The sequence below is a fragment of the Excalfactoria chinensis genome, chromosome 1 (assembly GCF_039878825.1).
Source record: "Excalfactoria chinensis isolate bCotChi1 chromosome 1, bCotChi1.hap2, whole genome shotgun sequence".
NCBI classification, from domain to species: Eukaryota; Metazoa; Chordata; class Aves; order Galliformes; family Phasianidae; genus Excalfactoria; species Excalfactoria chinensis.
Genome location: NC_092825.1, coordinates 167,139,266 through 167,157,299, shown reverse-complemented (window position 1 = coordinate 167,157,299; position 18,034 = coordinate 167,139,266). Strand labels below are relative to the sequence as shown.

The 18,034-nt window shown below is 41.8% G+C and overlaps 1 protein-coding gene across 1 annotated transcript in view; it reads right to left on the bottom strand.

Moving 5' to 3' along the window:
- The window catches only part of MICU2 (mitochondrial calcium uptake 2), a 125,839-nt gene that overhangs the window by 16,570 nt on the left and 91,235 nt on the right, over positions 1 to 18,034 (bottom strand). The window contains exons 5-7 of the mRNA XM_072343597.1: positions 13,893 to 13,940; positions 9,402 to 9,484; positions 5,356 to 5,418 (exon numbers count right to left, since the gene is read on the bottom strand). Coding sequence (XP_072199698.1) covers positions 5,356 to 5,418; positions 9,402 to 9,484; positions 13,893 to 13,940 — 194 coding nt within the window. The remainder of the gene's footprint in view (positions 1 to 5,355; positions 5,419 to 9,401; positions 9,485 to 13,892; positions 13,941 to 18,034) is intronic.

The following is an 18,034-nucleotide window of genomic DNA, read 5'->3' as shown; positions in this document are numbered from 1 at the left end:
AGCTTTTAAAGACGCAGCCTTTACGATATGAATCCTAGCAGGTACAGACAGCCAGAACAACTAAAAACAGGCAAATGAATGAGACCAGGAGATCCAGGTCTCCAAAAGCAGCTTTTTTGTTTGGCAAAGCCCAGATAGCCTCGAGAGGGCTCCAGAATGAACATGTCGTTTTAGGATGAGTCAGCTTTAATCACATAAATCTATACTGCAGTTTTGAACGCGTTGCTTTCTCAGATTCTCACTAGGCAGGATACAGGAATGCACCAGGTCTGGTGCAGGCAGGTGAAGTTGTGCACTTTTTCTACAGAAGATGTAACAGACATTAACTTGTAAGAAAATTTACACCCAGCACTTGGGAGTGAACGTTCCCATTATCTGTGGGTTGGCTGTTTGTTAATGACAGCTGATGCCACGGAGTGGCTATGCCATTGTATCAGTGCCTTACCAAGGAGAAAAACCTCATTTCACAAATGTCCTCAGCTTGCAGCACCTCACCCCAAAGCCTGTTGCTGTTCCCGAGGTGGTAATGAATAAAAATGGTTCCCAGTCAAATAGGATTATGCTAATCTGGAAGCAGATGTTGTGGGAGATGCTTGATGACAGAAATCAGACCAGGCTCTGACTTGCTTTGCTGCCAGCAGGCTGAGGGGCCCCAGCCCGGCTGCATGAGGCCTGCCTGGCATGCTCTGGTAGCAGCCTCTGTGCGGCTGGGCACGGCCCTCACAGGGATACAGGCCCTGCCTCCCTGCCTCGTCACACTTTAGAAATATTAATTTCCATAAAAAGCTGAGAATTTATCACAAGGAACCCCCTCGGGAGGTATTAAGCTCTGTGAAGCTCACTCTTCTGATTAATGTTAATGGAGCCTCTGAGGCAAAGCATGCATCCCCACCCTGTTGTCCCACTGGCTCCCTGACAGGCAATGTGTGTATGCCAACTGGACCTCCATACGTGCAGCTTTTCCATTTCACTCCAGTTGATTTTATAAACCAGTGCACTATGCAAAGCAGAGCAACCCTATACCAGGTTCTTCCTGCCCTGATGGCAGGGCTACAGGTGATAGATGTGTAGGTATTGGACCAGGCCTGTGCCCTCCCTCCCTTGTGTGGAGCATACACTGCTATTTTTTGTCTCAAGCTGTACAATTTAAAGGGCATCCCAAGTTGGAAGGGACACACAGGAGTCATTGAGTCCAACCCCTGGCTCCACACAGCATCACCCCAAATCAAACCCTGTGTCTAAGAGTGCTACCTAAACGCTCCCTGGGCTCTGGCACTTGGGGCCGTGCCCACTGCCCTGGGTAGGCTGTTCCATGAACCACAGGCTAACAGGCCTGTATTCCCCACGTCCTCCTTACAACCCTTCTTATAGATGGGAGTCACACTGGCAAGCCTCCAGTCTTCTGGGACCTCACCAGTCAACAAGGAGTGCTGATAGATGATGGAAAGCGGCTCGGCTACCACCTCTGCCAGTTGCCTCAGCACTCTCGTGTGAACCTCATCCAGCCCCATGGACTTGTGGCAGTCCAGTTGGAGCAGTAGGTCTCTGACTGTGTCCTCCTGAATCGTGGGGGGTTTATTCTGCTCTGCAGCTGAGACTACCAGGTCAGAGAGAGGAGTACCCTGAGTATAACTGGTCTGACCTTTAAAGACAGACGTAAAGAAGGCATTCAGAACCTCTGCCTTTCTCTTATCCTCAGTGGTCATGCCCACCGCCCTCTGGTGTAGACCCTTTCCCTCACCACAAGCTGCCCCTTCCCTGATGCAGCTCCATGCCGTTCCCTTGGGCCCTGTCACTATCACACAGAGCATAGAATCTGTACAGAATCATTTGAGTTGGAAGGGATCTTTAAAGGTCATTCACCTGAAGACGGCACTAGTGGAACACTGCCAGTGCTAGAAAGGACGTGTCTTCATCTTTCTTGAGGATATAATGGCATCAGATCATGTGGAAAAATAAAATATTTTCCTTGTTTGTGAGGTAAGCTGTGACCCAGCAGTTTTTTAATAGCTTGGTATTTTGATGCAGTGCTGCTTGGCTCTTCAAGGAGTTACCTGCCTGGAGAGATTCCTTTAAACAACGAAGGCTCAACGTATCCCAAAGCTGTCCAACAGAATTCAGTGTTATGTGGCTAATACAAAACATATACATAGGAGAAGATGGTTCAAGAAGAAATGTGTAGTACATATGAAGTAAAAGGTGAAAAGATTTATGACAAACTGTTTTGGGACGGACATCAATTTTAGTCTTGGGCTGTATCCTTTGGAAATTTGATGTGCTGCATAGATATGCCATAGCCCTGTTACAGCATATTTCTGCAGTGCAAAAGCATAGCTGGTAACTACCACCTTCCCTCATTCAATTTAGGCAGTCCTCAGTTATTGTGAGTCCAGGGCTTTGCAGACTTTGAAGTTATGGACAGAACATTTTAAGTTACTTAGAAATTCTAACGAACAGATGGACAAGTTATGCGATGGCCTTCCCAGTCTCTGGGGCTGAGATGCACTGCAGTGCTGCAATGCCTGAAGGTCATAAGTGGTGATAAACATGAGGACAACTAATGTCATTCAGCTCTCTTTGGAGAAAATAAAGGGAAAAAAAAAGAGAAGTAAACAGGCTAAAACAACTGATACACAATAATAGGAAAATAGTGATGTGCTACCATAAAAGTAGGCCATTTAAAAAAGTTAATTAATTAATAGTTGTGCCCCCATGTGCCAGTTAAACACTGAAAAAACTCAACACGTGGAAGTTAGATTCTTTGTATGAAAATGTGTTCTCTATACATATATGTTCAACTGTTTGGAACTTACCAATGCAGATAATATTTCCCCACATTAATTCAATTTTAAGAACAATCACAGAAGATTCTGCATTGTCTTTCCTTCCTGAACAACAGCTACACTTATTTTCTAAGTTTATCCATTACACAAAGCATATTCAATTGGAGGTATTGAAACTGCTTGATAACTCATTAATCTCATCAGAAGGACCCAGGAGCTAAGTCCCTGCTCTAGCTGTACAAAGAACTGTCCCAAACAGCAAACTTCTGCTGCAACATCCCAGCTTTTGAAGAACACTGTAAATGTAAATATTTTTATGCTTTACCTGCTTTGATTGAAAATAATACTGTAAGTACCACAGTTATTAGAAATAAGGACTAAGGACATGCACATTGGTACCACATCGTACAGTTAGATTCACTGCTTATAATCAACTTGCTTTACGAGAGACAGAGACAGGAAATAAGAATCAAAAGAAAAATGACAAATTGGATTTTGCCAAGTAAAAATATGGAAAACAGAGGAATTTCAGGGTAGCTGCACTCTGTAAATGTATTTATTTCCTCTTTTGAGGAGGCTATAACCCATTTATAATTTGCTAAGAAACTGTATTTGATTTTTTTTGCTTACAGTAATTTCAGGTATTTTGCAGTGGAGCATTCTGACTGAAGAGGCACAACAAAATGGAGACATTCTGGCTCAGGTAATTAATTTGCTGCTACTAAACTTATGTGTTCTTAGACAAATCTGTCCAACTGCATCAAAGTTTCTCTGGAAATCTCATAGAATGAAGATTCTTTTTCTTTCCTCCTACAGAAATTAAGTCTCAGTTGAAACTGGTTTCAAGGAGCAGACAACCCCGTTAACTGTATGCATTTTAATCTGGTGACTGAAGAAACAATTGAAGAAAGGAGTTGGTTGTTGTTCAGCCATATAATTTTCAGCTGAACTCTGTGTGCACAGTGAGGGACCAATACCTGCATGCAATGGAAGGCAATTTATGCTTATGCCTAGTCAGTACTAAAGGTGTACCCATACTGTCACTGCTGTTTTTTTCTGAGACTGGTGAAAAAGCAAACAACACAAGCCAACTTTACTCCTTGTAGACTCTACTGATGTACAGCGAGTTTATAAAGCAGATCCCTGTATAAATTTCTTATTAAAACAACATTAGCAGTTTCTTGGCTTATAACATCAGCAGTTGATGTCCCATTCCCAGCTATCCATTTTCAGTTTAAGACTGAAAGCAAGTCTGTGGAGAGAAGCAGCACAGAGATAGTGCTGTGAATGCAGGCAACACTTCAGATGGAGATGCCTCATCTGCACTCTGCCTCGGTTCATCAGCTTCTGCTGAGGCATTCTCAGTACACTGAGATATTTCTTGCCTGTTTTCAGTCTCATTCAATCTCAGTCAGGCAACAGAACATGTCACTGTGCTGAAGAGACTGAAGAAGAGATGACAGCTGCCAAACACTCACCTCAGGAAAGGTTGGTTACACTGGCAAGATGTGGGGAAAAAGATGCAGAACGGAGCAGGAATTTACCTGCTCCTTTCCCTGACAATGCATATTTGCCATTTCCTAATGGTCTGCAGTGCCAAGAAACTTCTAACCCAGCCTAAAGACAGCATTCTAAGATTGTTTCTTCTTCTGGTCTGCACTTAAACTCTTTCCTTTTGGGAGTGGAACTAACAAAAGTAATGCTTGACTTTGTCACCTGAACCACAGCAAATACATTTCAAACTGTTGTGGTCTAACCCAGCAGGTGGCTCAGCACCACACGCTCACTCCCTGCCTTCTCAGTTTGAAGGGGAAGAGAATAAAAACCACAGTAAAGTGTAAAGAACGAGTGACACACAATCAATTGCTCACCACTCCCCAGCCGATGCCCATCTTGCACCCTAAGTGGCAGAAGAGAGCCAGATGAACTCCCATCCCCTTCAAAACTCCTGCATGATAACATATGGCATGGAATAACACTTTGGCCAGTTTAAGTCAGCTGTTCTAATTCTGTTCCCTTCCAACTCCCTGGGCCCTTCTCTGCGAAAGGCCTTGGCTCTGTACAGTGCTGCTTAGCAGCAACTATAAGCATTGCTGCATTACCAACATTGTTCTTCTCCTAGCTCAAAAACACACCACCATACCAAACACTCTGAAGAAAGCAGTTCTGTCCTGACTGAAACAAAGACACAAACCAATGCAAAATAAGCTGACATTACTGCAGCAGCAGCACTTAGGTTAATTTTATGGTACCAATTCACATTTGCAGCCGTCTTTTCTCACATGTCAACACAGAAAGATACTTCAAAACAGAAGCTTGCAGAAACTAATGGCTACACAGTCATTAAAAAAAATCTTACACAGAAGTAGAATAAATTAATTGCATAAACTTCATCAGGACATGCAGAAATGAAAATAATTTTTCTTCCCAAGTTAGAAAATTAAGTTGACATCCAACGCACTTATATTAATTATAACAGTCATTAATGCTTATATATGCATCTAAAAAATCACAAAGCCCACAGGAAATATGACAGTACCCTTGTTAAGAAAAATGCGTCTCTATTTCATACCTGAAATACGGTTTCATCTCCAGCTGTTTTCAAATCATCTTCCTTTCCAATGATTCTCTGCATCTGCATTTATTTAGACATTACAAAACAGGAAAATTACAAGGTTGGTCTTAAAAGAGTCTTTCAGAAACTTGCAATAATTCTGCAATTTCTTAACTGTAAACCCGTTTAGGTTTTTGCAGGCTTCTCAATGCATGACAAAATATTTGCATACTTAAGGATATTTTGCTACTCAGAGACGCTTTTTCCCAGGAAAGCCTGATCTATAGCAGTTAACATCACTTGGCAGAGGATGTGAACCTGTCTTTCACAATCCAGTGGACACTGTTTTCAGAAGAGATGCTCTTGCACCACAAGCTTAGCATCCACTCCATAAGATTGTGAAGCTCAGAGACAGAACATCAAGGGTCATTTGGAGAAATTATCGTGTGATTCTCATGATGTCCTTCGGAACATCTTTACTGCTACAGACAAGATCTCCTAGACATGAAAGACGTGTCTGTTCAAATGAGGTATACTGTACGATTAAGAAAAAAGAGTAATTCAATTAAATAAGCAACCATATTTTCAGAACTGGCACGAAGCACAGTGTGTTCCGAGTTTCCCTTCCATCCCACAGATGAAATGAATACTGAATGAATTAGCTAATGTGATCTTCAGAAGTACTGAAATGACTCACCCTTAAAAACTGTCTGAAGTAGAAGCTTAAGGTAATATAAAAAATGCATTAATTTGCTGATTATTAAAATCACCTTAAGTGTTTCTTGGCTGCAAGCTTTCTTTATGATTGTATGCAAGCCTGGGAAGTCAACAGTGCCAAAGAATGAGATATTTAACATAGCACAAAGTACACCTACCTTTCACAGACATTAGAATGAATCCTTGAAGCGACAGCAAAAATGAAAGAAGAAAGGACTTATCAAAACTAAGGCATAAACGTGGACTTAGATTGAACATTCTGGATATGGGCTTTTTAGGAATGATGGTTCTAAAGTTCAGGCTGCTGCTCGTGTATCAAGCATTACTGAGCAATTCCTCACCCATGACCAAATCCGCATGGCCATTATTTTGTAGGTTTTTCAAATCTCTTCTTAGGGCCTTATATTTCCCCCCACCTTTATTTTTCTTTTTTTTTTTTTGCTGTGTTGTTCAGAGAAGCTACTTAGGTTTGTAAGCAGTGAGTAGGAAGAACCTGCATACTATTCATTTTGCCACAGGTCTTCTCATGACCTTCAAATTTTAACTAATTCATCTGTTCCTTTATTTTTCACTCATAGATTTTGAGTTCCTGAGGATAGTTACTTTCTACTAGTATTTTTTGAACAGCATGACTTGACAGTCTAAAGACAAGACAATTCAACACATGAATCCCTCCAAGTTTCTCTAAGTTCTTTTTCACAGAATCATAGAATCACAGAATGGCCTGGGTTGGAAGGGACCTCAAGGATCATGAATCTCCAAACCCCTGCCACATGCAGGGCCACCAACCTCCCCATTTAATACTAGACCAGGCTGCCCAGGGCCCCATCCAACCTGGCCTTGAACACCTCCAGGCTTGGGTCATCCACAGGGGCAGCCTGTTCCAGCACCTCACCACTCTCATAGTAAAGAACTTGATTATGATATACAACCTAAATCTTCTCTCCTTCAACTTAAAACCATTTCCCCTTGTTCTGCCATTATCTACCCTTTCAAAGAGTTGACTCCCCTCCTGTTTATAGTCTCCCTTTTGGTACTGAAATGCTGCAGTGAGGTCACCCCTCTTTTCTCCAGACTCAACAAGCCCAGCTCCCTCAGCCTGTCTTCATAGTGGAAGTGCTGCAGCCCCCTGATCATCTTTCTGGCCCTTCTCTGGTCCCTCTCCAACAGTTCCCCGTCTTTCATGTACTGGGGGACCCAGACCTGGACACTGGACTACAGATGGGGCCTCACAAAAGCAGAACAGAGAGGGACAATCATCTCCCCATCTCTGCTGGCCACCACTCTTCTGATTTTTATTTTTGATCGCTACAGACCAATTGGCTAATACAGCAAAGCACTACAAATTTCCTGATGGCAAAACAACATAGACCTCTGGATACAAAGACAACTGCTCACCCACAAGCTTTCAGAAAAGCTTTTTACTTACTTGAAAAATCCAGCTCACACACATGAGATACAAAGGGAAATGCTTTCCAAACAACAGAAAATGTGCTGCTCCTTTCATTCTGCTGTGTTTTATTTTTAAAACACTTAGAAAATTCGTGCAGGATACAAAGGAACACAGACTCACAGCACTTTTTTTCTTACAAGTGTTGTGGCAGGTTTCGTTGTTTTCTTAGATGACGCACATCCGTATTACTCTTGAAATTATTATTTGGGAAAGAATGATGATAATTTCCAGTAATTTGCACATTTTTTTCCCAACACAATGCAGCAGCTACTCACGGAAGGATATGAATTCCGCCTTCGAGCAATGGACTCCAGTACTCATTTTCTCCATGTAATATTTATCTGTATTTAATATTTATATCCGTTCACTGCCATATGATACTAATGGCTAATTCAAAGAGAGTGACGCCTATTATGCATAATGCATCCCTCTCTACTATAGGCATACAAAGAAGCAATATTTTCTACAGAAGATGAGGTGGCTGAAACAAAAAGATTTTGCCTTTTGAATTCGTTGGAGAGTTTGGTGCTTGTAGATGCTATCAGACCAACACCAAAATGTGACAACAGCTGACAATGCAGGTGCTTGTTTGCTCAGTCCTGAACTACCGTGCAAAGATGTCTATTGAATCTGAATCACATAGCTCTTGCATGTGCCAGTAAAGTTATCAGCCTTCCAATCCCAGTGAAACGGTTACTAATTTTACTTAGAAATCACCCACCAGGGTTGTCAGGGAAATTCCTCACCCGATGGAGATTTGGGGAGCTTTGGTAGCCTTATTCTTGATGGGAGGTCTCAGGTGACTGTGTCTGAGTTATTATGTGCACTAGTATCAGATTCCTAAATGAGAGATGCTCATGTCTGGAAATCCCCCTTGTCAAGTCTCATGTGAATGTTGGGCAGTATCTTACTGTCCTTGCGAAGATACAGATAATAAGGTACTAAAAATGCCATTCTGCACTCAGGCAGGGGCTAATTAAGAGCATGGCATCTAAAGCCTCTGAACACACTGTTTCTGCCATCTGCTTCATCCTGGAATTGCAGGGCAAAGCAATGCATCTTTGCAGATGCTCATCTCAAAACATGAATTATAGTGATTCTGGGCCCTAATACTGGCATAAGGTGCAGTCTCTCCTGTATGTCAAATTTTACCATGGAATTGTGGATAAAGGGGAAATTATAAATAAACTGGCTTGAAAACACAAAGGTAGAGAGGAGAGAGAAAAGGTCTGCTCCTCGGAAGGAGGAAAATGTGCATAGAAGTGGAAAGGTCATGGAGGACATGAGAAAATCTCTCCTTCAAAGCACAGAATTACATTCAGTATCTCTTTTTCTGAACATTAATTTGATGTTAGGAAACAGCAGTGGATCTATTGGGAAATCCTGCACCTCTCACTCCTTCAGTGACTGATGGAGCTGTTCAACTCTGAACAGCTCCAAAATGTGCTGCATGACTTTAGAGTTTCCTTGTTACCTGCTGCCTTTCCTGAATGATTCATGACACATCTTGTGCCTGGTTAACAATCACTAGGCTATCAGAAAGAGTTTTAAGTTCAATGAAGACAGAATTTTACCACCAAGACACGAAAAGCAGATATTAATTGTACCCTGTTACTGTTTGTCTAATAAACTCTCCATGCAGCCTATCTCAGCCACCTTGCGTTAGCTGTTCTCACACAAGCATTTAAAAAGACTGAAATCACATCATTTTTCAAGGTAGTTTTAAGTAATATAAAGCAATGCTTTGTTATGTATTCTTTTCATATAACGCATTTTAGCAAACATGATCACAGATTACATGGAAAAATGGGCTTGAAGATTTCAGTGCATCTTCATTTAACAAACAGAACCTATGCCACTGCTTTAAAATCAATAAGCACATAAAGACACATACCTTAAAAAATTCTTTCTTTTCAACTTGCTCATTGCCATCCGTATCTAACATTTTAAAAGCAATCTGAAATCCAGTCTGGGGTTCTGCAACAAAGTGGGAAAAAACATTACGGCACACACACACACATCCACGCACACACAGTTACACTAGTACAGAAATATTCAATCTAAAGGAAATCTTGCTTACAGATTTCATCTGACATCATATTTCCAGTAAGCAATGTGTACCTCCTCCAATATAAACCAACTTTTAAATAAGACAAACACCTTTTTGCTATTATTTAAGCAGTAGCAAAACAACAAATGCTGGCAGTGCCTAAATACAGTCACAGATGTCCACTTGCTCGCAACGACCGTGAAAACACTGTCTTACTGTCCTGGTCTTTTACAGACAGTGTCTGCAGATTTATCTGTAATCCTTGCTCACTTCTGAAATTCAGCTTTGCCCCTGTTTGGAGCTACGTTTTAGCAAAGAAGACTGGAAAGTGCCTTGGAAAATCAATAATTACCCCTCAAATTGGGTGAAAGAGATAGCATCCTTCTCCAGCACTTCTTCCATGTGTTACTGCATGCCACTATTTTCAGTCTTCACTAGTCCAGAAGACAGACTGATCTTGTAACAGCTCTACGTTCTCCCTGTTCCTACTCTCATGGTGTTGGTCTCTTCTCTTCTCCATCCTCCCTAAACAACCAACTCCAGTGTTACTGAGACATAATAAACTCCTCCTTCTGGCCTTCTTTCCTGTGCTAAAGCATGTTTCTATGTATCCCATTAAGCTGATTTTTTGGGAATTTTATACAACTTCACTCCATTTCCTTCACCCACTGGATGTTTCTTTTCAACTCGAACGTTTAATGAGTTCTGAGTTTTGCAGGCGCTGTAAAAACACTGCGTGTTTTAAGCTCCTTCCCACAATTTCCTGCTCCAACGTTGCTTACACGAGGTGACCTCGCTCATTAGCAAGCCCACACAGGAGTAGTGTGCTGCTGAAATATATTTACCCACTGGCTTGCTGCAGTAGCCAGCACTTAGCCCAGTAACTGCTAGAGCAGGTGAATTAATTCATGTCAGGCATTAACATGAAAGCCACAGAGTTATCTTCTCCAGCATACATTCACGTTTCCAAGAGCAGCATTGGACTCATGAGGGCAGTGAAGCAGTATCTCTACGATTACTAATGCCCCCAGAGATTTTCTTTTATTTTGGAGGCACATTCTTCCAGTTCCACCCTGTAAAGCTTTAAGTCTTGCTTCTGTTTAGAGAGTCTTCCTGAAAAGGCAAGAAGTTACAGAAATAGCCTCTTTTTTTCTTTTAAAGTGATAGCAAGATGGTTAAACAAAGAACTATTTTTACATTTTAGAAATAACTTGATCTTCAGCTGCCAATTAACGTTCTCTGTGAAGCAACCCTGTGATGTAAGGATAGTTTATAAATACCATTGCAATCTGCATAGCAGAGCCTTTCCCCAGCAACTGGGCCATAATAATCAAAACGGGCTTCTTTTCCATGGAAATTCCACATTCTAAATTTGTGTTACTACTATTAAAGCAAGAAGAGTCTATCCTATAACATACTCAGAGAATAAAAGTAATTGATGTATTTAATAGTAATTCATACCATCTGTGTTGCAGTTTTCAGATAAGAAAGCTGTTACTGAAAATATAGGACCTAAAGCTGCTTATACTGTTCAGATGACACACTTATCTGATATGATGTAACCTCAAAGGTATGCGTTCGTAAAATAAGCATAGTTCAAAGACTACTTCAGATATATTTGTATTTAATTAGAATCAGGCAAAGTTCCAAAATCTGAGCCCAAGAGCTTCATCTTAGCTGTGAGTGCAGGTTATACATAGGTGCTTCCCCTGCAGTCATTCCTGCTTTGACCAAACTGTCAACTTCAGTGACTGGCATTGGAGCAATGCTTTTAGTCATGGTGACTATTTCAGTTCCTGGGCCTGCTCAGCAGGCAGGGCTTTACCAAAAGCTCCATTAACCAATTGCTGAAAATGAAATCCAATACATCACTGAAAGAAAACAGGCAATTACGATACATGGAACACAGAAAAGAGAAAGGGGAACATAGTGGGCAAAATAAAGCTTCTGTCTCCCACAAAATTACATCTGGAGGTTCAGTGCTACAGACGCTGCCTTTATACGATGGATAGCATGGGCTGGTCAGCAGCATTCTGAAGCCAGGAGTCCCTTTTCTGGTTTCCCCACTCTACTGGCGATTCAGAAGAAGTCACTTAAGTATTAATTTGTCTGTTTTAAGAAATCCTGCATTAATTCTCACTACGAGAGAGGCAGGTTGTTTGGCTGAGGTCTGACTGACATGGCATACTTGTTAGGCAACGAGGCACCAACACTTGCTGACATTCACTTTCACACGGCTCTGTATGATGGTTGGATACCAGGAAAAAAATTCTTCTCTGAAACAGTGTTGAGGCAGTGGTACAGGCTGCCCAGGGAGGTGCTGCAGTCACTGTCCCTGGGGGTGTTCAAGAACCATGGAGATGTGGCACCGAGGGCCATGGTTTGTGGGCATGGTGGGGGTGGGCTGGGGTTGGACTTGGTGATCTCAGAAGTCATTTCCAACCTTAATGATTCTGTGATTCTACAGGGCTCTGCGTAACTGGACATCCTGCATCAAAATGTGCCTCTGTTCTTGCAGTTCAGTTCACTGCTACATAAATCCTGTGAAAAATAACATTTGATTGCTTAGAGCAGTGAAACAAGTTGTTCCGGTACTGCTTCAATTTTCTAATTGTTTCATCCAATAAATGAAGATGAATTTACTTTCAGTTATCACAGAAGTTGAAAGAAATAGAAACTGAGGCACTTACTTGAGCAAATTTAATCAAGTCACTTCTGAAGTTACAAGAAGGTTGTCCTTCATTTAAAAAAAATGACTCTTTTTTGTGTTGCAACAAATATTTTTAAATCGGCTTTACTGGTCAAGTCTCTTTAAATACTTCAGATTTAAAAAGCCGTCCACCAAGCACCAGTATGTCCCATTAAACCACATTCCTCAGAACAACACCTAAACACTTCTTGAACACCTCTTTTGGTGAAGATGTCCAACCTAATCACACTTCATATTGTGTTGTAGGCAGGGATGCCTTCTTGCTGAGAAATGATATATGATGTAAAAGGGCTGAATGGTGCAAGTGCTGTACACTGGCAGTCAGTGTCTGTTAAAACTTCATGTAACTAGACTGTATATACTGAGAGTGGTTGGTGCTGGACCTTGACACTTTCTAGAGCAAGGAACATTTGCCATGTTGTTCAATCTCATGCGATGTACCCTGTGGCCAAGCAAGTAATGAGTCCGTTGGGATAAGAATGGCTGATTCCTTCTCTCCTCTCTTCCTCCCATAACACAAGACTCAGTATGCTTGGTTTTGTCAGTTGCTTAAGATGTCAGACCTGTATAAGTCAGTCAGACAGGACTTGGATACATAGACTTGTGTGCCATTTTACCACTATGGTCTTGCTGCACAACATTTGTTGTATGCATTTTATCTCAAATCTTGGTATTTTCCGGCTTCACTTGCACTTCATCAGAATAGCACGGGGAGGTGGTAAGCACAGCAGGGAACAATCACATGAGGAAACCCAGAAAATCCAACATCAGTCCCACCCACAAGCAAAAAGTATCTGCTGTTTGCAGATGAAGCATTTTGTGTCATGCTGTGCTACGCAGCAGGGTGACGCAGTCACACAGGCTGTGGGTTCATCTCTGAGCCCTACTGAAGTTGCCCAAATTTCTCCTCTCCACTTCCACAACAAAACATGAGAGTGCCATCTCTTAGTCCAAGTGGATGGAGACTCTGGCTATTGAGGATACCAACCAACATGTTCTTTAAAAAATGTCTGAGAGAGAAAGGGGAAGGAGGTAAAGGAGAGGAGGGAATACATGTAAAACGTATGGGGAAATGGTCAACAGGAAGAGAAATGAAGAGAGGAGTAAGAAGTCAGACAAAAGGACAGTGTAGAAATCTTCTGGTTATGCACATCACCCATCACATATCTGAGCATATAGATAAAAAGCAACAACCTTTCAGACATTGCAATAGCTTTTTACACTGCTGCATGAGCTACAAAGCTAACACCTCACTGTGCAAAATGACTTAATCCATTGTTCAGGCAAGATATTATTTACCTTCTCTCACCATGTTTTTCACACCCTTATGTGCTCCTACATCCAACTCTTCCCTGTTCGCAATGACTCTTGAAGGACTTTCCTGACCTCATGTTGTGGGGCTCACTGAGATTTGTGACATGCTGCTCTGGAGCAGTGGTGACATTGTGGAGCCAAATCGCGATCAACCAAAGTTGTAGCCATTTATACCAATGCCTTATCACTCTATATTCAAGTTTCTTAAACTACGGCACAGCAATTTAGTTAAAAAGCATCAGAAAAAGTTCCTGGAAAGGTGTTAAAAGCTGAGTAGTGATGCATACCTATTTTAAAAATATAACACTTACTTGTAAGGATGGTCAGCAAAAATAGGTACTCTGCATAAGATATCAGCCCTGAAATGAAACAGTTAAAAAATGACTCACACAAAATATATATCCTTATGATGAGACTCTTAAGATCAGATCTTATAAACATGAAAATTGCAGTTCAAGATCATTTAAAATGGGTTACTGAAGTAAGCCTCATTTTTATTTAATAAAGTTTTTACTTCTGTTTTTAGTGCTCTGAAGGTAAAATTCCCTATCCGGAGACTCATCAATGTCCCCATCTCAACGGGAAAGTCAGGTTTATTTGGTATTAACAACAGGCCTGCACTAAATCTCTGCATTCGCACTGCAAACATTTGGTGTTTATAGAAAAGGCAAATAAATTCGGAGTGCTTTGTCACATTTAGTACCCGGGAGGAGAAGCACTCGGCGCTGCCCAGACGGATCAAAGTGCTCCATCCTCGGGCAGCCGGGCCGGGCGGGGAGCAGCTTCCCAGGGGGAACATGGCAGCATGCAGAGCTGCCAAGCTAAGAGATTGCGCCGATAGTGCGGCTGGGCTGCCTGCCAAGGGAGGCTTCTTTTTTTTATTATTTTAAATAGGAACACGTCCTTTCTACAAGGTGAAAGTATTTTCCCCCCTTTTGAAGGAAAATTCCAGTGTTTTCCTTTGAAATACCGCCTTAAGCGAAAAGCCTGAACAAACACAGAGATGCGATAGCGTCAAAATAGAGCGTAGAAGCTAAAGATAGAGCGCGCAACGAGGGTGGCTGAGCAGCACAATCCCAACCATCTGCGCTGCAATAACGTTTGGAGAAAAAATGTAAAGGGCTTTTCTATAAATCACTTTTCAAAATAACTGAGCTACTTTTAACGCCTGAGCTAAACATTGTGTAATGCCGGAGCTGCTTAAAATAATGGAGTTCAAACGTGCCCATCTGTGTAAAGATAAACTATTTATAATAATTTATATAGAGTTAATTGATAGATAAAGAATCCACTTAAGCTTCACTGATAGACAATTAACTTCTGATAAATTGCTGTACTGAGCCAACAGTTGTATTTGGCCTCAGACAGTGACTTAACACTTTAAGTTTTAACTTCCAGAGTTTAGAAATACTGGGTTGCTGGAAGCAACGATCTCAAAATCTGAGAACAGATCTCCAAAGCCAGGCCTGACGCTGAGCCCTCTGCCGACTCGCTCTGTGTCTGTGCTTCAGCTTTTCTCTCCATCAAAATAGGGCTATTCACTCTACTTGCCAGCACGCACTGCATGTAACTCAGCACAGCACTGCAGTCACACAGTGCACTGCATGAATCAAAAACACTTGGCACAGAAACGCAGAATCATTGTCATCTCAAATGTTTAGCTTTGCTTGCAAGTTGTAGGGCTGTTTAGTCAGGGGGAAGAGGCGGCTGAGGGCAGACCTTATTGCCTTCCTCCAATATCTGAAAGGTGATCACAGTCAGAGTGGGGCTGGTCTCTTCTCACTGGTAACAGGTGACAGGATGAGGGGAAATGGCCTCAAGTTGTGCCAGGGTAAGTTTAGGTTGGATATAAGGAAAACTTTACAGAAAGGGTTGTTAAGCACTGGAATAGGCTGCCCAGGGAGGCGGTTGAGTCACCATCCCTGGATGTGTTTAAAAACCATTTGGATGTGGTGCTCAGGGATGGGATTTAGCGGAGGGTTGTTAGTTAGGGGACTATGGTTGGGTTGTGGTTGGACTTGGTGATCTTTAAGGTCTTTTCCAACATGAGTAATTCTTTGATTCTATGATCCTCATGTGTTGCCAATAGACTTAATATGGCCATTGCACGGATATAAATTATTCACATTGCTGTAAAACTTGCTTTCTTGTTCCTAGGTAGTGTCCAGGATTTCAACAAATTCAAACAATCAGAAATAGAGATCTTGCCCCGTTTTTTTGTGCTACACACTTGAGATAGAAAATGGACAGAAATAAATTGGAGAGGAAAAAAAACAAGCAGTGACACAATACTCCCCAGTTTTGCTTCATGTGCCACAGCAAATGCAGTTAAAAAGAAGAAGATAGGGGAAGATAAAGAGGTAACTTTTCAAGTGGATAGAGAAAACGCCTCCTAGTCTTGGACAGACACGGATTTGGCACAGAGATTCCTGCCAGAGCATTTTAAGAGCAAGGGATCATAGAATCTCAGAATCATTATGGTTGGAAAAGACCACAAAGATCATGTAATCCAATTGTCATTGATGACTGCAGGCCAAGTGGACAAGGTGTCTGCCTCTCAGTTCTTCTGCACAGCTACTGCTCGTGGGAGACCTGAAAGGTGGAGAAGCAGTGTTTCTGCTCGGCAAAGCAAAAGGAGGCCCCATGTTGTTGCAATATGCAATAGGAGATATTGCACTCAGTAGATGATCAAGGAAACAACATTTTTAGCAAAGCACTAGAAAGGATATGGAAACAGCAGATAATAATAATTGAAATACAAAATCATAGAATCATAGAATGGTTGGGGTTGGGAGGGACCTTTAAGACCGTCTAGTTCCAACCCCCTGCTATAGGCAGAGACACCTCCCTCTAGACAAGGTTGCTCAAAGCCCCGTCCAGCCTGGCCTTTAGCGCTTCCAGGGAGGGGCACTTGCTTCAGTGTTTCACCATCCTCACAGTAAAGAATTCCTTGCTAATGCCAAGTCTAAATCTACCCTCTCCCATTTTAAAACCTTTTCAAATTGTTTGAATAAAGAAAACTCTGCTCATGGCTCAAAGGAGGAGTGGGATGGTGCCAATCACTGACTGCAGAGGGCTGCAAGGAGAAAGCCCTGCAAGAAGTGGAAGGGCTGTTTTAATTCCGTTATCTTAAGCTGAGTGGGAAGTCACTAGAGAGGAACAGGCAAAAAGGTACAAGGAATGAGAATACGTGGAAACTATCTTGATTGCTCTTTAAAACCTCGCTATCTTAAAGTCAATCCATAGCACATTCAATATTTTTTGGTAGGCTGATTACACCAACATCATTTGAGATATGATTTCTTTTGACCCATGGACCAATTTCCATAAAAATTCTTCATTTTATCTCTTTGTTCTATCACTACCTGCAGTGAATTGCCAACTTACCTTAACCATAATGTAAATCAGATAGTTCAATAATCCTCATTGTTCAGCAGTCGTTACAAAGTTACTCAAATTTTACATTGAAAAGATGCAATGGAACATAAAAAAATCAGCAAAGCAAACTGTATTCACATCCAAGTTAAGGCTTCACCTGCTGTCGAATGACTCAGCAGACTTGCAGACAAGTATTTTCATTTAGCATCGGCAACAATAATTCTCTAAGATTAAATGAAGATTCCCCGTGCCTCCTTGCAAATCTCTGTCCTCAGGCTTTATAGCAAACGCTGGCAGGACTATATCCTCACTACCAAACAGATCATTAATAGGCGATGTACGTGTGCAAACTGCCCACTAGAAGGCATAGTTCCCCAGCTTTACGCTTTACAGGCTGGACTGAGAGCGCGCCCTCCGCTTGATATCTAAAAAAGAACTTGGTGGTAGTTAAAATAATCTCAGCTAAACCGTGGAACAGGTGTAGGTTCATTATTTTGGCACTTGTAAAAGCGGTATTCGATACATAAATATTTATAGCTTTTTAAATGTACTTATAATGGATCTGAAGACAAAAGTGTCAATGTCAGTATGGAGAGATCGTGACCAAAGCCTACACGTGTTGTAAAGTCATAGAGATGACAGCGCTGAGTGTTTCTGCATCATCTGCAATTCCTACCAGATCCTAGAAGGGCAAAGCATGAGGATCCACAGAGCTAAATGAGAGGAGGTTGGTGGTCCAGCACAGAAAAGACACATCCCGGCAGCCCCCAGCAGCCAGCTGGTGTGGTGCAATGCCAGGAGGCTGTGCTGCTTTGCTGTGTTCTCGCTTTCTCTTGGTGGATTCCCGATTTTCCCAGGCAGAACGTGTTAGGGATTTGTGCTGTCAACCACTACAAAAAGAAAAGCCTTAAGAAAGCAGCGATAAGGAAACAATATCCAAGAATTGAAGGCTGGGAATCCCTTAAACCTTGTCCTGGGAAAGCAGACAACAAATAGTAATTTGAAAAGACAGGAGGCAAATATTCAGCATGAAACAGACTTCCCCGGTTCTGGAAAGAAATGCTAAACTTGTTCA